Here is a 23,183-nt window from a genome sequence, read left to right as displayed (position 1 = left end):
AATCGAGAAGTCTGTTCGCGCACAAAATCCTGCACTGGCAACAGCTTCGCAATTGTGGACAACTATAGAAGCAGCATGGCTCATTATTTCTGCAGGAGGCTTCCAGGGAGTTGTTGAGTCCATGCCACGTCGACCTGCTGCACTATGCTAGGCAAAAGCAGTTCCGACACGACAGTAGGAGGTATCCCGCGGCTATTCTCACCATGGTGTATGTTGGAACGCTGTGGTCGCTTACTAAATTTTATCGAATAAGTAGCAGGGTGAAGCTTGCGATTACAATCACTGTGAGACACGTTCCGTTTTCGTTATATGTTGTTCCTGATTCGTGATCGGGTTTAGCATGCCGCTGTCTTATTCACCAATTAGGTTTTACTACATTTTCACACCCTACAAGGTGTATCCTTTCTCACCTGGTCTAATATTTTCCCAGTGTATGTCTATGAAGGAGTCGCGGTCGTGCGAGCTATGCTGATGGTGGAATCCAAGGACGTGAAGAAACTCGTGGATGACAGTACCCTTGCGGAGACACGCAGGAGCTTGCAGGTTGACTACCTGCCCACCACGTTTCCGTCCTATGTAAGACCAGCAGCCTGTAGCATTTCCTTTTATTTTAACGAAGTCCTCATCACCTTTTTGAAATTCGCGAATGACTACGCAGGTACTGTCGTTGATTTCTTTTAAGGCACTGCGAATTCGACTTCTTTCTTCTTGCGCTGTAATATAATAATAATAAAACAGAACTTATTAATTTTGTGTAATAGTAGACATTCTAGAAAGTTAAGATCTTTGAATGTAATGATTGATTACAGTGCTGCATACAAACAGTAACGATATTCCCCATGATTTCAGGCGTTCCCCAAAGTAGTGTTATAGGCCCTTTGCTGTTCCTTACCTACATAAACGATTTGGGAGACAATCTGAGCAGCCGTCTTCGGTTGTTTGCAAATGACGCTGTCGTTTATCGACTAATAAAGTCATCAGAAGATCAAAAAAAACTGCAAAACGATTTTAAAAAAATATCGGAATGGTGCGAATGTATCAGTTGACCCTAAATAACGAAAAGTGTGAGGTCATCCACATGAGTGCTAAAAGGAACTCGTTAAACTTCGGTTACACGATAAATCAGTCTAATCTAAAAGCCGTAAATTCAACTAAATACCTAGTATTACACTTACGAACAACTTAAATTGGAAAGAACACATAGAAAATGTTGTGGGGAAGGCTAACAAAAGGCTGCGTTTTATTGGCAGGACACTTAGAAAATTTAACAGACCTACTAAAGAGACTGCCTACACTACGCTTGTCCGTCCCCTTTTAGAATACTGCTGCGCGGCGTGGGATCCTTACCAGATAGGACTCACGGAGTACATCGAAAAAGTTCAAAGAAAGGCAGCACGTTTTGTATTATCGCGAAATATGGGAGAGAGTGTCACAGAAATGATGCAGGATTTGGGCTGGAAATCATTGAAAGAAAGGCGTTTTTCGTTGCGACGGAATCTTCTCACGAAATTCCAATCACCAACTTTCTCCTCCGAATGCGAAAATATTTTGTTGACACCGACCTACATAGGGAGAAACGATCACCAAGATAAAATAAGGGAAATCAGAGCTCGTACGGAAAGATATAGGTGTTCATTCTTTAGGCGCGCTATACGAGATTGGAATAATGGAGAATAGTGAAGGTGGTTCCATGAACCCTCTGCCAGGCACTTAAATGTGATGTGCAGAGTATCCATGTAAATGTAGATGTAGATGATAACAGCCACAAGATGAAATATGGGCAGCCTAAAGTTAGTAATATTTGAATCCTTAGACAGTTAAACTGGAGCGCACCCAATATCTATACTGAGGAAGGAGCGGAAGAGATTTACACTGACGGAAAAAAAATTGTGACACCAAAAAACAGAGTAATGAAATTTCGGTAATACATTTGTCTAGGTGACATATCTAAGTGATTAACATGGCAAGATCACACGTTAATTTAAGCGCGAGATAAGTCATTCAAATGTGAAGTGCTGGTACAGTAATAACCGATGTAACAGCCAGAACGTTGTACGCAAACACGTAAACGTGCCGTGCATGCATTCGGTTGTACAGGTGCCGGATGTCAGTTTGCTAGATGGAGTTCCACGCCTGTTGCACTTGTTCGGTCAGTACACGGACAGTTAATGCTGGTTGTGATGACGCTGGACTTATCGTCCGATGGTGTCCCATATATGCAGACATATGTGGTCATCGTGCAGGCCAAGGCAACATGCCGACACTCTGTAGAGCATATTGCGCTACGATAGCGGCATATGAGAGAGCGTTATCCTGCTGGAAAATACTCTCTGGAATGCTGTTCATTGTTGTTGTTGTTGTGGTCTTCAGTCCTGAGACTGGTTTGATGCAGCTCTTCATGCTACTCTATCCTGTGCAAGCTTCTTCATCTCCCAATACCTACTGCAACCTACATTCTTCTGAATCTGCTTAGTCTATTCATCTCTTGGTCTCCCTCTAGGATTTTTACCCTCCACGCTGCCCTCCAATACTAAATTGGTGATCCCTTGATGCCTCAGAACATGTCCTACCAACCGATCCCTTCTTCTAGTCAAGTTGTCCACAATCCCCTCCCCGATTCTATTCAATACTCCTCATTAGTTATATGATCTACCCATCTAATCTTCAGCGTTCTTCTGTAGCACCACATTTCGAAAGCTTGTATTCTCTTCTTGTCCAAACTATATATCGTCCGTGTTTCACTTCCATACATGGCTACACTCCATACAAATACTTTCAGAAACGACTTCCTGACACCTAAATCTATACTCGATGTTAACAAATTTCTCTTCATCAGAAACGCCTTCCTTGCCATTGCCAGTCTACATTTTATATCCTCTGTACTTCGACCATCATCAGTTATTTTGCTCCCCTAATAGCAAAACTCTTTTACTACTTTAAGTGTCTCGTTTCCTAATCTAATTCCCTCAGCATCACCCGACTTAATTCGACTACATTCCATTATCCCCGTTTTGCTTTTGTTGATGTTCATCCTATATCCTCCTTTTAAGACAATGTCCATTCCGTTTTACTGCTCTTCCAAGTCCTTTGCTGTCACTGACAGAATTACAATGTCATCGGCGAACCTCAAAGTTTTTATGTCTTCTCCATGGATTTTAATATCTACTCCGAATTTTTCTTCTGTTTCCTTTACTGGTTGCTCAATATACAGATTGAATAACATCGGGGAGAGGCTACAACCCTGTCTCACTCCCTTCCCAACCACTGCCTCTCTCTCATGTCCCTCGACTCTTATAACTGCACAGATTGTAAATTGCCTTTCGCTCCCTGTACTTTACGCCTGCCACCTTCAGAATTTGAAAGAGAGTATTTCAGTCAACATTGTCAAAAGCTTTCTCTAAATCTACAAATGCTAGAAACGTAGATTTACCATTCTTTTGCTGTTCATTATTGGTAGCAAAACAACTCGAGGAAATTCGTAGTCGAGGTACGTGGGATAGCCATAAGAGAGCTCCTACTATTATACGAAATCGCACCCCGCTCCATGACTCTGGGTGTGTCCAGCACGCAGACAGGTTGATTGCAGACCCTCAACGGGCCTCCTGCTAACCAACACACGGCCATCACTGGCACCAAGGCAGAATCAGCTTTCATCAGAAAACACAACAGGCCTCCACCCCGCCTTTCAATGAGCTTGACACCACTAAAGTCGCAAATGGCTGTAGTTTGGGGTCAGTGGAATGCATGTTACAGGGCGTCTGGCTTGGAGCTGTCGTTGAAGCAACCAATTTGTAACAGTTCGTTGTGTCACTGTGGTGCCAACTATTACTCAAGTTGCCGCTGCAGATGCAGTATGATGCAACAGAAACTTACACCGAACACGATGGTCTTCCCTCTCAGTAGTGTCACGTGGCCGTCCGGAGCCCGGTCTTCTTGCGACCGTACATTCTCGTGACCACCGCTGCAAGCAGTCATTTGCAGTGGCTGCATTCCTGCCAAGTGTTTCTGCAGTATCTCAGAGGGAACATCCAGCTTCTCGTAGCCCTATTACACGACCTCCTTCAAAGTCAGTGACGTTCTGGTAATAGTGTCTATGTCGCCTTAAAGGCATTCTTGATTGACATTAACTCCCACGTCCAATCTCAAAGGTAACTTGCTCTCACGACCGTTACATCCTGTATTTTGTAGCATACCTGATTTGTATCCTCATAGTGGCGCGACTAGAACCATTCTTACGCGAGTAGTGCGAAATTTCAATAGACATCATCTTTCAGTTATTGGAACATGCCTACCAACTTCGCTTACGTCGCACAACTCCTTCCTGGTGTTGCGATTTTTTTCATCAGTGTAAAGTTTGTTCACGATTAAAACATCCGCTTGCAGTTGTACAGTTATTCAGGGACTCTGCCACATCTTCAGGTGTACCCAAATGTTTTCAATCTGATGAGCCATGTACGGCAGATGTGCTGGCCTTGTAAGTTAGCTTTCACGGACGCTTCGACTTACTATTTATAGATACACTCCCTGAGATCTAGTAGTTTACAGACTTCAGTCAATAAACTCGAAATTTAGCGCGAACGTCAATGCGAGATGCTTCTAACAGTTTCCACAACATAGTTTGTTTCGAAATCAGGCAGAAAACTCAGAGATTCTGGTCATATGTAAAGTATACCAGTGGCAAGACGCAATCAATACCTTCAGGTGCGATAACAATGGTTATGTCGCTGATGACAGTGCCACTAAATCGGAGTAACTAAACACGGTTTTTTGAAACTCGTTCACCAAAGAAGGCGAAGTAAATATTCCAGAATTCGAATCTAGAACGACTGACAACATGAGTAACTTGGAAGTAGATTTCCTCAGTGTAGTGAAGCAGCTTAGATCACTTAATAAAGGCATGACTTCCGGTCCAGACTGCATGGAAGTCAGATTCCTTTCAGAGTATGCTGACAGAGTAGTTACGCATCTAAAAATGATATACAAGCGACCTGAGGACTGGAAAGTTGCACGAGTCACACCAGTATCCAAGAAAGGAAACAGGAGCAGGCCGCTGAATTACTAACCCATGTCACTAACGTCGATTTGCAGTAGTGTTTTGGGACATATTCTCTGTTCGAACATAATGAATTATCTCGAAGAAGAAGATTTATTGATAAGTAGTCAGCACGGATTCAGGAAAAATCGTTCTTGCGAAATACAAGTAGCTCTCTATTCTCACGAAGTACTGAGTGCTATTGATAGGGGTTGTCATATTGATTCGGTATTTTAAGGTTTTCCAGAAGGCTTGCGACACCGTTCGTCTTCTAATCAAATTGCATGCCAATGGAGTATCGCCACAGTTGTGCGACTGGATTCGTGAATTCCTGTCAGGTAGGTTACATTTCGTATTAATTGACGGAAAGTCATCGAGTAAAACAGAAGTAATGTCCGGCGTTAAACAAGGAAGTGTTATAGGCCCTCTATTGTTCCTGATCTATATTAACGACATAGGAGGCAATCCAAGTAGCCCTCTTAGATTGTTTACAGATGATGCTGTCATTTACCGTCTTCAAGTTATCAGATGATCAAAACCAACTGCAAAATGATTTAGACACGATGTCTGTATGGTGCAAAAAGTGGCAATTGACTCTAAATAACGAAAGTGCGAAGTTCTCCACATGAGTACTAAAAGAAATCCGCTAAATTTCGGTTACACGATAAATCACACGAATCTAAAGGCTGTAAATTCAACTAAATACTTAGAGATTTCAAGTACGAATACCTTCAATTGGAACGATCACATAGATAATGTTGAGGGTAAAGCAAACTAAAGACTGCGATTTATTGGTAGAACAATTATAAAATGCAACAAATCTATTGGAGACTGCCGGCCGCGGTGGCCGTGCGGTTCTAGGCGCTCCAGTCCGGAGCCGCGCTGCTGCTACGGTCGCAGGTTCGAATCCTGCCTCGGGCATGGGTGTGTGTGATGTCCTTAGGTTAGTTAGGTTTAAGTAGTTCTAAGTTCTAGGGGACTAATGACCCCGGCAGTTGAGTCCCATAGTGCTCAGAGCCATTTGAACCATTTTTTTCTACTGGAGACTGCCTAAACCACACTCGTCGGCCCTCTTCTGCAGTAATGTTTTGCTTTGCGAGATCTGCACCAGATGAGACTGACGGAGGATATCGAAAAAGTCCAAAGAAGGGCAGCTCGTTTTGTATTATCGCGAAACAGGGGAGACAGTGTAACGGACATGATGCGTGAATTAGGGTGGCAGTCATTAAAACAAAGGCGTTTTTCGTTGCGGCAGAATGTTGTGAAATTTCATCACCAACTTTCTCAAAATGGCTCTAAGCACTATGGGACTTACCATCTGAGGTCATCAGTCTCCTATATTTAGAACTACTTAAACCTAACTAACCTAAGGACATCACACACATCCATTCCCGAGGCAGGATTCGAACCTGCGACTGTAGCAGCAACGCGGTTCCGGACGGAAGCGCCTAGAACCGCTCGGCCACAGCGGCCGATACCACCTTCCTCCTCCGAATCCGAAAATATTCTGTTGGTTCGCACCTACTTAGCGAGAAATGATCGCCATGATAAAATACGAGAAATCAGAGCTCGCACGGAACGATTTAAGGGGAGTACGTATGTCGATTAATTCCTATTGGAAATATAGTTTTTATCATTTCAAAGTTAATAGTGCAAATGTAAAAGCATCTGGTCTTTCCGCATTGACTTGCTATCTCTGGAATTATTCCATCTACAAGCCTGTGACTTTCAGCTATTTATTCCTTGAATTCATGTTAAGAGGTTGGATGCACTGTGTAAACAGAAATGACAGTATTGCACATGCATCTTGTGGATTTACTTTGTGGGTGTAGTGTTTTATAAGTGTTGAACTGTAAACATAGTGGTCTGGTGTACTATTACATGTTCTACCTCTTTCCAACATGACGAAAAGAAAGAGTTCTTTTAAGAAGCGACGTTTCCGTGGAAATCAGCACACTACTGGATCTCAATACAGAGCTGATCCTGAAACAGATGTTTCACAGCACACAAGAAGGACACGCCTACTAGTACATGGAGGAGGAGACTGGGAAACCATGAGGACTTATTTATTGACAAGGGGGAGCATGTAAATAGTTTAGGTTATCTTTTATTAGATTTGAGTGTGTTAGGATAAGTTTTTACAAGATGCTGTATCGTGTAAGGTTTGTGGTGGGCAAATTAGCATCTTTGAGGAAACATCTGCAAGGACTGGACTAGCTAACAAACTTATTCAGTGCCAAGTCTGCAGGCCCTCTGCGTCATTTTGGACTTTTCAAAGGCGCAAGAATGACTTGTTTGAGAGCACTGTTAGATTCTTGTATGGAATGAGATGCATACGTAAAGGATGCTCAAGTATTATGTGCGAGACTGAACTTGTGAAACCCACCAACCAGATCAAATAACTACACAGAAGTAATTGGTGAATGTGTCAAATCTGTTGCTGTTGCTTCTATGCAGGCCGCTGTTAAAGAAGCAGTAGAGTTAAATAGCAAGACAGACTTATGTGGCAGTTGATGGTACATGGCGGAAGAGAGGCCACACATCTAAAAATGCAGTTGCAACTGTCACTTGTGTAGACACAGGTAAAATTTTAGACATCGAAGCGCTAACTAAATACTGCCATCAGTGTAAATCAGTTGACAATGAAACAAGTGAAAGTCATAAAACAAACTGTGCCAGGAATTATGAGGGAACTAGTGGGGGTATGGAGGCTGCTGCAGTTGTTCAGACGCTCACAGCAGGAAAGAGGTGTGTGCTACACTGAGTCTTGGGGTATGGTGATTCGAAGGCCTTCAAATCAGCCGTGGAAAGCCAACCTTATCGTGAAAAGTATATTTTGAAGATTGAATGTGTGGGCCACGTTTAAAAACGGATGGGAAAACGCCTTCGAAAACTGAAGCAGACCAAAGTGAAAGAGAAGTTATCGGATGCAAAGACTCTAAATGGTAAAAGAAGATTTACAGACAAAAACATTGATGAACTCCAGCAATATTATGGAATAGCAATAAGGAACAACACAAATGACCTACAAGGAATGAAAAGAGCAGTGCGGACTACATTCTTCCACAAATCATCCACTGATGATACGCCTATACATGGTCTTTGCCCACCTGGTGCTTATTCATGGTGCAAGTACTGCAGAGCTCAGGCAGCGGGTACGGAGGAACAATTTAGGCACAAAAACACCATGCCATCTGCAGTGATGGCAGTAATTAAGCCAATATATAGAGAGTTAGCTCATCCTGATCTTCTTTCCAAATGTCTTTCAATAGTGTCATTTGGACACGTACCAAAAAAGTCTTTGTAGGCATGAAATCTCTATGCTTGGGGGTTTTGATGCTGTGACAACGTTTTATGATGGAAATAAGGGAAGAATTAGGGTACTGGAACAACCTGGTATCACTCCAGGAGCCAACACACTGCAAGCCTTCCACCTAATGGATCGACTCAGGATCATGGAAGCGCAGCGTGCAGCAGAGGAAATGACTAAAAAAGCAAGAGGCAGGAAAAGAAGGAAGCTTCTAGGTTTGCAGGATGATCAAGTATGCGTTCCAGATAATGCTGATAATGGGCCTGGCTGTTTCTAGGAGCTGGCATGGCTCCATATGTAAGATAATATCAAATAAAATGTTTAAACTTGATTTCCCGGAAATGAAATTTTTTAAAAAAATATTTGACCCATTATCTCAGGAACTATTACAGATACATATGTCATATTTTGCACAATGTTACCTCTTAGTATACCGCCCCTGCTGAACCATCAAAACATCTCTACTTGTAAAAGTTTTTACTTAGAGAAGGAACAGGGGACTTTTTTCAAAAAAAAAAATTTTTAAGATAATTTTTGAAAAAGCTTAACTAACCAATTATTTGTCTGTACATTCTGATCCTGGTTCAGTAATCAGAAAATGAGTGAAACTATACTTCCTAAAAATTTCAGATCCTGTCTCTCAAAGGATCTGAGATAATGGGTCATAAATATTGCAAATTTAACACTGTAGGTATAGGACGTACGTACTCCCCTCCAGTGCTCGTTTTTCCCGCGCGCTTTTAAAGAGTGGAACCGTAGAGAAATAGCTTGGAGCTGGTTCAATTAACCCTCTGCCACGCACCTAACTGTGAACTGCAGAGTAATCACATGGATGTAGGTAAATGACTGTACAACTGTAGTGGATGTATTAATCCTGACCATTACACATAGTAGTTGTGCATGTTCCACCAATACAAATATGCCATTTTAGTTTTTCTTAGAAAATCAGACTGAAAACTACTGAAAAAAGCAGAGACTATTAGTCATCAATTATACTAATGCTACCACTTTGCTACTGGTAACTACTACTTACGATGCACTTAACTGAGAGGGAATATTTTTTGTATGAGATTGGTACGTAACATTCAGACATGTGAGAATATTTATGCAGTCACATATTTAATAGTTTTTTTTTTTTTTGCATTGTCTGACAACAAGAAATAAAACACCACAAACTGAAGGTACAACATCCCTGAAATCTTTAATAACCCATAGCCACCTGGCATCTTCTGTTACAAGAACAATAGCGGCGAACGGCGAAATGGTTTAGAAATTTCCCGGCGAATAACTCCGATACGTCTATTTGTGTGGCGGAGCGTGATGCGAGTTCGCTCTGGGAAGAACACATTTTTTTGGGGAGGGGGGGGGGTAGTCGCGGCGGGGGGGTGCAATTGGAGCAGGTAAGTGGTATGCCTCCCGCACCACTCATTCGGTATGCCCTTGTTGCTAAATAATTTATATGCAGGAGGAGATTCACTTACATCATGGAAAAAGCTATAGTTATTCCAATTTTCTAAAAAGGAAGTCTGTAAATCTATGAAAATAACAGGTGTAGCTTTTTCCACGCACAAAACTCGCAACGAAAATTGTAGGTAAAGAACAAAATGGTTTTCGAAAAGAGAGGTCTGTTTTACTCTAAAAGCTTTAAGTAAAAAGCATAAAGAATTTAATAAAGAAACACTGATCGTGATAATCTATTATAAGAAGACACTGATCGCGAAGATAGAAAACGACTTACTGCAATTTTAGGACCTGGCGAAACGTCTAATCATTTTATACGTTGTTGTTGTTGTGGTCTTCAGTCCTGAGACTGGCTTGATGCAGCTCTCCATGCTACTCTATCCTGTGCAAGCTTCTTCATCTCCCAGTACCTACTGCAGCCTACATCCTTCTGAATCTGCTTAGTGTATTCATTTCTTGGTCTTCCTCTACGAGTTTTACCCCCCACGCTGCACTCCAATACTAAATTGGTGATCCCTTGATGCCTCAGAACATGTCCTACCAACCGATCCCTTCTTCTAGTCAAGTTGTGCCACAAACTCATCTTCTCCCCAATTCTATTTAATACCTCCTCATTAGTTATATGATCTACCCATCTAATCTTCAGCATTCTTCTGTAGCACCACATTTCGAAAGCTTCTATTCTCTTCTTGTCTAAACTATTTATCGTCATGTTTCACTTCCATAGATGGCTACACTCCATACAAATACTTTCAGAAACGACTTCCTGACACTTAAATCAATACTCGATGTTAACAAATTTCTCTTCTTCAGAAACGTTTTCCTTGCCATTGCCAGTCTACATTTTATATCCTGTCTACTTCGACCATCTTCAGTTTTTTGCTCCCCCAGTAGCAAAACTCCTTTACCACTTTAAGTGTCTCATTTCCTAATCTAATTCCCTCAGCATTACGCGACTTAATTTGACTGCATTCCATTATCCTCGTTATGCTTTTGCTGATGTTCATCTTATACCCTCCTTTCAAGACACTGTCCATTCCGTTCAACTGCTCTTCCAAGTCCTTTGCTTTTATATACTCTGTTTATAAATTATTCGGAAAAAATATGATCTGAATGAAATGAGCAGAACTTACTAAATTGAATTCAATTAATTTTGGAGCATGGTTAGGTTACATGATCATTACATCTGTTTGACATTCATATCAATTCTGTTGTGTGAGAATGGAAATTAACAGTTTATATCAACACTCAAGTTTAAGGTATAAATACCATACGACAGGCAGGTTCGCTTTGCTGTTACTAAAGATGCAATACTCTACTCACCATTTAAATATTTCAGCCAAAAAGTAAATAAAATATGGTAAATCTTAAACATAAAAAACTACAGCAATAGTTTCAATGGACAAGTGTTGAATATAAAATTTGATAACAGAGGAAATTAATTATTTTAAACAATTATGCAACAAACTGTCTTATAAAAGTACTCAAATATACCACATAAAGGAAAAACTACAATACAACACCCAGAATCATCAGTGAACTTCTCAAAAACAATAAAATCCAAAACTGAACAAGCTTAACATCTCAATTTTAATAAGAGTAACCATCTGGGTTAGCACGGACCATATGAAATCAATAAAGATAATGCTGAAATGGAATTTCTGAGGAAAACTCCTGGTTATAAACTTCTAAACACAATGCAATCGTAACCAGTAAGGTTGACATAACAACTATAACACATGCCCTTCAAGAATAGAGACAAAACTACTTGCAGCTAATTATACTGTCACGATAAATTCTACATTGCGTACCCAGATATCAATAAATCAACATATGTGAAATGGAAGGACGCCACAGCAAGTCACTACGCCAGATACTTGAAAGAATGGAGCTGTTTATGGGATGAAACAAGAACAGGGAGCCAAACTTAACGAGAATTGTTTTCCTATGAGTGGAGGGGCATTATTAACGGGTTCTCCAGCGAAGTGCCTCTACTACACACTGCTTTGAGTCTGTTGACCAGTCATCGTCTGTGTGGCAGTATTAGTTAGGTTAAAGTGTTTGCACGTTTTTTCAAACGCTGTTTCGCGTGACGGGAGATTTTGCAGTTGAGGACATGACAGTTTAACACGCTAAACCCAAGTTCTGTTTTTTGTGCTCTCCCTCGTCAGACGTACGACTGGGAACCTTTTTCGTCATTACCACGAACAAAGAAAGTAAAAAGGCGAGAACCAAAGTGAAAACAATGATGGTTTTTTCAGCTTGAAAGGCAGAGTTCGAAACGATCATCTGCTAAAATCAGCATATAAGGTACTACAAGGCAAGCAGTGTACACTATTACAATCAACGTCTGTCTCCTTCACCAAGACAATGCTTCGGGTCACATGGCGTTGCGTATCAGGTGTCGTTTCGCAGCAAACAAAATGAAGCTTCATCCACTTTCCTCAGATCAAGAGCACTGCGAAGTTCTCCTGTTCTCCAGAACGTAAAGGGATCTACAAGGCAGGTTTTCAGGTGAAACAAACGTCACTGAATGTTCTACGCATTAAAACTTCCGACGACTTTAAAAACTGTTTCCACCAATCAGTAAAACTGCAGAACAAGTGCATTTTTTTCGGTCGGTGCGCAAGTTCACAGCTTTTCCCTTAATTTTAAGAAACACAATAAACACACATAACAGAGTCTTTAGCCATCAGTAACACGAGTGTATCGTCCTCCATTATTCACAACACTCTGCCAAAGCTGGGGTAACTTCTCTATTTCACGAGTGTAGAAATCACGAAGAATTCGTCGAGCCATATTCGGAACGCATTTTCATCGGGAAATGGAGTTCCTTGAAGGTTGTTCAATAGAGAGCGGAAAAGGTGAAATCTGGGAGCGCAAGATCGGGTGAATAAGGTGGGTACGGAGAGACTTCCCAATCCAACTCTAGTGTAGTGTTTTTTTGTTAGTATAGCAAAACGCGGGCGGACCTTTACCTGGTCGTTGTTCTTGAATTGCGTCTGCAAGATGTCTCATTTGTTTGACAATGAATGTCAGTAGTGATGGGTGCACCTCGTGGAGGCAATTCGTAATACACCACATCGTCGCCATTCCACCAGAATACATAATTACAAGTCGCTGAGGAATGAAATAAACAGGAAGTGCAGGGAAGCTAAGACGAAATGGCTGCGTGAAAAATGTGACGAAATCGAAAAAGAAATGATTGTGGGAAGGACTGACTCGCCGTGTAGAAATGTCAAAACAACCTTAGGCGAAATTAAAAGCAGGATGGTAACATTAAGAGAGCAGTGCGAATTCCATTGTCAAAGGCAGAGGAGAAAACCGATAGGTGGAAAGAGAGGCCTCTGTGAGGGGGAAAGACCTGTCTGATAACGTGATAGAAGAAGAAACAAGAGTCGACATAGAGGAGATAGATGATCCAGCATTAGAATCTGAATTTAAAAGAGAGAATTTAAAAGAGCTTTGGAAGACTTAAGATCAAATAAGGCATTAGAGATTGATAACATTCTATTAGAATTTCTGAAGTCATTGAGGGAAGTGGCTACGAAACGAGTATTAACATTGGTGTGTAGAATATATGAGTTGGAGATACACTATCAAGTGCGAGAATTATAGACCAGTCATCTCAACAGCTCATGCATCCAAGTTGCTCTTAAGAATAATGGAAAAGAAAACGTTGTGGCTGATAATGGAAACAAGAATAAAGAAAAATCAACACATTCAAGGGATTTATCGATTTGGAAGAAGCGTTCGACAATGCCAAGTGTTGCAAGATGTTCGAAATTCTGAGAAAAATAGGGGTAAGCTATAGGGAAACATGGGTAATATACAATATATGCAAGGGCCAAGAGGGAACAACAAGAGTGAAATGTAAGAACGAAGTGCTCGGATTAAAAAGGGTGTAAGACAGGGACTTAACGTCGTTGAACTCTGTTGCCGCCGTAATTCAAAGGCGTCTTGAAGGTCATCATCATTTTCTTCGTGTAGGGGAGGAAGTGGATATCTTTGGGAGCCTAAAAAAATATATAGGCCGAACTTCTCCATCTGAAACTTATCAAGAGTTGATAACAGTAAATGAACAAGCATTGTCGTGCACCAGGACTATTCAGAAACTATAGTAAGTGTACAATGTTGCTTATTATAACTAATAATGCGCCTTATATACTCGAAGGCGAGTACGGCTGTCTGCTGATATATATAGTTCTGCAAAGAGTCATTAGGCACCGTTAGAAGCAAAAATCCAGCAGCAAACATGCATTGGCAAACATAAAACTCTTCTTAAATATCTCATGTTGGCGTTTTATTCTCTCTAAGCACAGCTGCTGGTATTGTACTTCTGGTGATGGCTAACGGCATAGAAGCTTTAAGTATTTGATAATGTGATAACGTAGCCCCAAAACATGTTGTGCTAAAAATATCACACATTTGACAACTGTTGGCGTAACATTCTCCGTACCGACACATGAGACAGTTGTAAGAGGGCTGCACAACAGATAAGATAGAATTAAATAATTTGTAAAACGATTCTTGGCCAAAGAAAAAAGCTGACAAAGGTGCGATCTATGGAACAAGTGAAAAAAGACAGGGAAGAAGGAGGTAGCACATGTAGAAGTGAATAATCTCATGGAGCCGAAAAAGGAAATGTATTTTAAAGTCAGTGGAAGTCCAGCACTACAGCACAAGTGCTTTGGCCTTTTATGATAATACGTATAATTATTTTCAGAGATGGAGAAGTGTTACTAAGTAATCATTCGATTGTTTCAGCGGAGAGTAAAACTGTGGGAGGAGGTGAGACTTTATAATAACAGCATAGCATTTGTAATTTCCCAAATACTAATGTTGTGGGGATTAATGTTTCCCTATACATTACAGTTTCCACTAAATGTAATGAGCCATCTTCGACCTCATTTCTAAGTTTTAATTACTCTTTCCCTAGCCTTAACTTTATTCGCATGCTTTTTCAGAGTAGATATGAATTGTCTGTATCTAACTGGAGTGGGACTGCGAAATAGTTTGATATCCAGAATACTCCCGAAATCATGACAATTAATAGTCTGAATTAAGGCCAGAGAATATGATAATCTAGCTTACTAAATGTTGTCGAGAAATCTTGTTGTATGTTCTTTTCAGTAATTTTGAGTTCAGGCACAGTGATTTTTGAAGTATTTTTCTCTGTCACTTTCAATGCATTTCCAGCCGGTTCTCAAATAATACGTACTTCGGCACTATTAGCCTTAACTATGTGTGCAGTAATTCTTCGCTTCTGGGAGCAGCTTAAGGCTGGCAGCGCTCCGAAATACATGACTGTCTTTCAACCAGAGCCGATTTTCTCCGCTTCTGGCAGCACTAGAAAAACGGTCGAATCATCGTGAACAAACAGTACACTAGTGTGCTCTTCTGTCTCGCTGAGTGTCACCAACACCGACTCAAAGGAAGGCCTCGGCGCTTGTTCGTGACGTAACGTCAGTTAGGCACGGCGAACGCCATGTCTGTTGCAGGCAGAAACGCCTGGGCGTGCTTATCACTATATATCTCTTATTTTTGGACAAAATGTTTGGTATTGTTTTGGATTCTGCAGTCAGTGTTGGTGTCACACACAAGGCTGCAGACGTAGGCCCCCGGCAAGGGCGCAGACACTGAGAGGTCACAAATAATTATCGAAGAAAGCAAGGCCGTTTTAACAGAGAGGACAGAATAAAAGTATAAATTTTCTGCAATTTTTTTAGTTTACAGTGAGTCTTATAGTTCTATAATTTACAAATCGTTTCGCTTTCCATTGGAAGACGTGCGGAAATACAAAACAAATGTCATAGTGTTTTGTTTAAATCAACGAAAGACACTGTTTAACTGTCTAAGCTGTATGTTAGGTCTGAGGAATACTCACCAGTAAGTAGTTATATTTTAGAAAATTAGGAAATTTCTTATGAAAGTGATTGACAGCTGATAAACACAGTCAAAATATTTATGTCTACAATAGTAAAGGAAAACGTAAATTTATTTGTGACACGAAAGAGAAATATTTTATAAATAAAGTTATGCATAACTTCTGCACTTGTTAAGAATATGTACGTTGCTGACTTACATTCCCTGAAATAAAATCACTATATCGAAATTTTAATCGTGTCTTTCTCAACGGGACAAAATCAACATATGTAAAAGTAATTACAATATTTCGTGATGAATCAGTGTTAGAAGACTGAATTTAATATTTTTCTGTGGAAAAAGGCATCCATTTTGATGCCACGTTCAATGAAATTCGGAAGACATTCAACATAGTTCTGTCCTGTCATTTTGTCACTGGATTTAGGATGCCTAGGAATTTAATCCTTTCCTAAAAATATTACTAAATTTCAAATACATTTGTATTGAGGACAATAGTTCATACTGAAGTCAGTGTTGGCTCCTAGCCATATATTCTTAATTTTCTTGCAAAACAGTTCGTTTGCAAACTTTCGTTTACTGGTATGTTCTTGCTTCTGATATCGTATTCTTAATCCATGTCAGTATTTTCTACTAATTCTGATATGCCCTGTATGTAAATTTTGCATTTTGCCCCCTCTTCCGCTCTTTGAGCAAGGCGCTTCAGTTGGCCACTTGTGTCACTTGGGCCTAAACCAACCCTGGATATTCTTCAGCCCCTTTATGTATTACTTCCTTAAGGAATTCAAGATTAGATTGATTACAACACATACGGTGACCCATTACTTGATGGATAAATAGAGCCATGGTAGAGGCATGCGACCATGAATGGCAAAACTTTGAAATATGGAAAGGTCGTGATTGCACAATTCTATATAAAGTGTTACTCATTTCAAAGCTTCATCATTAGACAGAAGCTGCAGCATAAAGTGTACAAAGGAGTTAATGACAACAAATATATAGCTTACATACTAACATAAGTACCAGTATGCATAATAGTGAATAATATTCAGAATTTTCAGTTAACATCATACTTACATTTAAATCAAACTTTAGTTAAAGGCTCAAGAATGTGAGCTCATAGACTGAATATAATACAAAATCTTAACTCATAGGGATATATGACAGTGCTGTTGTCTATTTGAAAAGGACCAGTGCCAAAGTGACTGTGGCAATTAAGGTATCTATGGTTCTGTTCTGTGTCAATTATTATATGTTCAAAAATTGTAATATGACTACATTTTATCATATTCGTGTAACATTTTAGTTTGTTATGGCTGGAAACTCATTCTGTCACAATTTATATTTAATTTTTTTGTCTGTGTTGGTTTCATATTTAAGTTACATTGTACTACACCACTTTACTTGTTGCAACTATGTCTTCTGTTTTGATTATTAACCAACTATTTCTATTAAGTTGTTCATGATGTAATCTTTTAACATACATTTTATTTAATTATTTATTTAGCCATCCTTGGACATTTTAAAATGTATGGATGTTGTCAGTTTGTGTACATTCATATATTTATACAGTTTGCTGTTACATGTAGTTAAACATTGTGACGTATAAACTATTTACAATCCTTATCAAAACGTTACATATAGTTAAATATTGTGAAACAAAAGTTATTTACAATCATTTTGTACTAAGGAATTCACTTATAGTGTAAAAGCAGTGTTCCTGTAAAAACAGTTTAAGATTTTTCCTAAAGCAGTACATGTTACCTGTTCTTTTTATTTTCTGTGGCAGTTTATTATACAGTTTTACACCTTCATATAAGAAGCTATTTTGAGTCTTACATTTATTTTTCCTGTCTAGGTGAAGACTGTGACTTGTTCTTGTACTATAGTTATGAAAACTGCTATTTGTTCTATAATTTTCTAGGTTTTTCTTGATGTACACTATGGTTTGGAATATAAATTCACAAGAAACCGTTAGAATGTCTAACATTTTGAAAAGTTCTCTGCAGTGGGCCTGCTTACTGTTTTTTGTTATAATTTTTACTGCCCTCTTTTTGCATTTTAAATACTGTTTGCAAATTCTGAGCACTGTTTCCCCAGAAAATAATACCATAACTGATCACTGAATGAACATAACTAAAGTATACAGTTCTCAATCATTCATTAATGCATGCGGATACGAGGACTCTTAGTACATAACATGTTGTGGATATCTTTTTTGAGAGTTTCATAGCATGTTCATTCCGCTTCATTTGGCTGTCAATGTGCAAGCCTAAGAATTTTGTTGTAGGTACATCATCTATGGAGATGTTATCTAGTTTTAAATTTAAGGGACTCTGTTTTCTGTTCATTCTAAAGCATATTGTAATTGTTTTCTTTATGTTGAGAGTTACTTTGTTTTCCTGAGACCATTTGTGATCATGCCTCATCACTTCAGTAGAATTTTCTAGCGTTTGTTCTGGTGTCTTACTGATGATTACAACATTGCTGTCATCAGCAAACAATATCTTTTCTCCATGGCTGATATGTTGCGGGAAATCATTTACATACACCAGAAACAATACTGGCCCCAGTAAACTTCGTTGTGGGACCCCAATATTGATATATTGTGGATCATATATATGTTTCGCAATGTAATTTGATCCACTGGCATTGTCTGATCTCTATTGACTGTACTCTGTTTTCTAGATATGAACAAAACCATTTGAGAACCACTCCCCTTGCTTCTAGTGCCTCTAACTTATGTGAGAGCTTCTGGTGGTCAACTGTATCAAATGCTGGAGACAGGTCTTGCCTAATCTTTACTACTGTGTGGCACAAATAGTGAATATTTGAGATGCCTCGAGCTAGTGATGAATGCTTGTGTTAGATACGTGTGCAATATACGGTTGTATGATCATATTTATTTTATTTTTATTTTTATTTATTGTATTTTTTTGCATGGAGACACCAACTGGTGTCTTTTGCAAACGTCATAGCATTTTTTTACAAGTTTAGTACAGTCATATATACATATGTGATTACATATACATGATACAAATGTACCATTGTACCTAATAAGGCACAAGATTGGGTGTTACATCGTACCTATTACAAATATTCAGATTTTACACAACTATATATATATATATAAAAACAAAGATGATGTGACTTACCAAACGAAAGCACTGGCAGGTTGATAGACACACAAACAAACACAAACATACACACAAAATTCAAGCTTTCGCAACCAACAGTTGCTTCATCAGGAAAGAGGGAAGGAGAGGGAAAGACAAAAGGATGTGGGTTTTAAGGGAGAGGGTTGCGAAAGCTTGAATTCTGTGTGTATGTTTGTGTTTGTTTGTGTGTCTATCAACCTGCCAGCGCTTTTGTTTGGTAAGTCACATCATCTTTGTTTTTAGATATATTTTTCCCACGTGGAATGTTTCCCTCTATTATAAATATACAATAATTTATTTTAGTTTACTGTTAATATTCACTTAAAGAATATAAACACTTGTCAATCAATAAATATTTCAGTTTCACTTTGAATAAGTTCCCTTTGTGGCACCTTATAGAGCTCAGTAATCTGTTGTACCATATTTAACCACTAATGCATGGACTATGGTCTGTTGTTTTTAATTTTGTTCTTTGTCTGTAGTAGCAGTCTTTATTTCTTGTATTATAGGCATGCATATCAGAGCACTTTGTTGCTTTGTTTTGATGTGTCACAAAAAATATAATTAATTTGTAAAGATACAGTGAGTAGACTGTGAGGTATTTATGATGAACAAAGATTTCCCTGCATGAATCTCTATACCCTAATCCATGGATAATACTGATTGCTCTTTTCTGTAGGGTTAATATTCTGTTCATATGTATGTCAGCAGCACAACCCCATATCTCTATCCCGTAATTAATCTGTGCAAAAATGGTTCCATAATAAATTGTTTTTAATGTCTGATGTGGGATACTTTTGATAACTGGCTGATTAGATGTAATGAACTGCTGATTTTATTGCATAAAAATTTGATATGGTTTACTCATCTTAGATTTTCATCTAGGTGAATACCTAGAAATCTGCAGCCTTCTGTGTTCACTACTTCAATTCCACCTATGTTACTGATAGAGGTTTGGTGTGAGTTAGTAAGTTTAAATGGCGATAACTGAGATTTACTGATATTAACTTTCAAACCTTGATCTTGGAAATAAGTAGTTACTTGACGTAGTCCCTCAGTTGCTAACAATGTTAACTCATGATTTTGTTTACCAAGAAATAACAGTGAGGTATTGTCTGCATAGGTTACCAATTGGTAGTTGAAAGGTTGCTCTATATCATTTATGTACACTAGGAAAAGGAAAGGGCCCAAAATCGAGCCGTGGGGTACACCTTGTGTGACTGTCTCATATTTGGACTGGAAATTAATGATCTGATTATTGATTTTGTAAGTCATCTTTGTACACTGCTTGTGGTTAAATAAATATGTAACCACCAATTGCATGGATGCAGCATTTACATTGTATGACTCAAGTTTACTTAAAAGTAACTCTTGGTTTACCGAGTCAAAGGCTTTAGTAAGGTCTAGAAATATGCCAGCTGTTTGCATTCCTTGATCACGGGCACCATACGTTTTGTGAAGAAATTCCGTAATTGCTGTGATAGTGCTATGATCTTTTCGGAATCTGTGTTGTGTCTCTGTTAGGAACTTATTTTTCAAGAAATAGTCCCTAAGTTGTGTCAGCAGCACAACTTCAAATACTTTGCTGAAGACAGGTGTTAATGATATGGGCCTGAAATTTGAAACCTCTTCCTTGGATCCTTTTTTCTGCACTGGTTTAACTGTGCTCCATTTCAATACATTTGGAAATGTATGTTCTCTTATACTGCAGTTTACCAGGTGGGTGATTATTTTAACTAATTCCTTATTACGTTTTTTAATCACGATACTACTCAAACCATCCCATCCAGAGGAGAACTTATTCTTTAGGTTATTTATTATCCTGCCTGTTTCTTTTTCACTTACTTGTTTGAATTCAAAAGGTGGCTCTTCAAAGGGGCAGAGCTTTACCTCACTACTCACAACTGTGATATTAACTGGACTAACAGCTGCACATATAAAGTATTTATTGAAAACATTGCAGACTTTATTAGGATCTTTAATTGTGTTTCCTTCATGTCTTATATTTACATTTCAGTTTCTGGCTTCGGTATGGCTTTGTGAAATTGATTTACAATTCTCCATGAGGTCTCGGCTATATTGTCTGATTGAGCTATTTCACTGCTGTATCTCTGTTTTCTTAGATTTGAAAGCTCTTTCTTAAAGATTTTCTTCACTTCATTGTACTTGGCCTTAAAAACCTGCAGGTTTGTTGACTTGTGTAACACATCCAGGTCCTGGATGTTTTGCCTGAGTTTTATCATATTTGCTGGAAGTATCAGTCTGTTGGTTTTTGCACTCTTTGTATTTTCTTAACAGGGCAGCATCTGTCAAAGTGTCTTAGCATAGTATCATAGAATTTGGCCCATTTGTTTTCAGATCCTTTGTTTTTGATAACTTTTGTCATTTTTGGGATGCTTGTGTTTACATACTCTACAAGCTGGCATTTGTGGTCAGAGTAGTGAAAATCCATATTCCAGCACCTAACACTGTCTTTAATATGTTTACATAGTATAATGTAATCAATTCTGCTAGATGTGGACTTTGTTACCCTGGTATCACTATTTACTACATTTATGAGATTATATGGGTTAAGAGTATCAATTAACCTCATATTACACAAACTGGAAGATTTTGCCTCAATATTCAGATCACCAAGTATAGTTAGGTCACTGGGACCACAACGTCCCACTACTCTACTAAATATGTCTATGAAGCTAACTACATCAGCCTTTGGTGGATGATAAATCCCAATAACTTTATGTTTTCTCATAACCTCTCTACACTCTTTGGTGTGGACTTCAATGCCTGTCACTTCAATCAAGCCTTCTTTGTTGTACTGGTCTAGATAGTTTATTTTCTTGTACTTGAGATTCTCACTAATGTAAACTGCCACACCACCACCCTTATGTTGTTGTCTACAATAACTATTTGCTAAGGAGTAGCCCTCTAGTTTACAGTAAATAATTTCATCAGATTTTAATCCATGCTCAGTTAACACTACTATATGAGGTGACTGTTCATTTACAAAAACCTGTAATATATTAAGCTTATTTCTAAGGTACTGTATGTTTAGGTGCATGAGCTTTAGTGGTATTTTTAACTGGTCACTCTGATTATCTTCCTTTAAAATGCACTGAGTTGGTTCACTTACATAAGTTCCGGATCCAGGCATTAAAAGTGTTCCTGTTCTTTGGCGATCTTGCATTTCTTGATCTACTACCCAACCTGGCTTCTGTCTGTCTGGTTGTCAAGGTAGCTGTTGAGGTGCCTTCTTGCTCCGTACAGTCCGAGGAGTTGCCAAACTGCCTGGTGTTGCAGTAAATGGAGTCCACTGAAGAGTCTGCAGTTGATGCCACAGCTTCTGTTGTTTTAACTGGCTGGCTTGGCAAGTTGTTTCTACCCAGTCCTGGGAATTTGTTAGTTGCTTACTTTCCCACAAGAACATGTCACTTTGAACTCTGGGTTTTATTGGTCTTGCGGTCCTTCATACTCCCAGCTAGGTTGGATACGCCCACATAAGGCACACGATCTCCACACGATGTGCTTACCTCATCGATTTCTTAGCCACTGGTGCCCTCGATACTTATCTTCTCTCATTAAACACCTATCATCATTCCACAACCGCAATACCAGATCGGATATGTCTAGCATCTTGGCTGTACCTTTACATAACACTAAATCTTTCTCCGTGTCATTCTCCATCGCAGCCATACGACTATGGAACGCACTCCCCTGTGATCTGCGTCTTATCCAGAACCACTCAACACTCAAGAGGGAACTCAAGACTTACATATTAGGGACGGTATAGCCACCATTGTTGTGCCCCTCTCATCTCTTTCTTTCTCCTCTCCATCATAGCTTCGAATTTTACCATTCTATTTCTCTTCCTCTAACCAAGCTACCTCTTCTATATCTCTTTCACCCCATTCTATCGTCTTATGTCTCTGCTCGATGAGAATAACTCACAAGCTGCAAGAACATAATGATTAAATTCCCAACTAGCAATAGGGCTGACATTCATAAAAAGAAAAATATGTTTACTTTCATATACATAGTCATTACTATTATTATTATTACTCTTGATTGTTATAATTATTATTTTTTGATTGTTGTAATTATCATTGTGCTGCTGTTATAGTCTCTATTTTTCTTCTTTAACATTAATACTGTATAACACGTTATATGTCCTTAATGTTCTGTACAAACTGAAATTCGTTCAATTTGAGTATGCCTGGTTAGGTGTAAGAGAGGGCCTGAAGGCCCTAATCTTCCCAGATAAAATAAATGCATAAATAAAAATAAATAAATAAAAGGCCAGTTACATAGCTGTTCTCAACTAGTGCTTCTAAAACTGTTT

The 23,183-nt window shown here is 39.0% G+C and overlaps 1 protein-coding gene across 1 annotated transcript in view; it reads right to left on the bottom strand.

The window, feature by feature from the left end:
- Positions 1-387: 387 nt before the first annotated feature.
- Positions 388-23,183, bottom strand: part of LOC124775407 (astacin-like) — an 86,714-nt gene continuing 63,918 nt past the window's right edge. The window contains exon 3 of the mRNA XM_047250243.1: positions 388-713. Within this exon, the coding sequence (XP_047106199.1) occupies positions 388-713 (326 nt within the window). The remainder of the gene's footprint in view (positions 714-23,183) is intronic.

The sequence above is a fragment of the Schistocerca piceifrons genome, chromosome 1 (assembly GCF_021461385.2).
Source record: "Schistocerca piceifrons isolate TAMUIC-IGC-003096 chromosome 1, iqSchPice1.1, whole genome shotgun sequence".
Lineage (NCBI taxonomy): Eukaryota > Metazoa > Arthropoda > Insecta > Orthoptera > Acrididae > Schistocerca > Schistocerca piceifrons.
The sequence above is the reverse complement of the archived record's forward strand: the minus strand, read 5'-3'. Positions and strand labels throughout refer to the sequence as shown.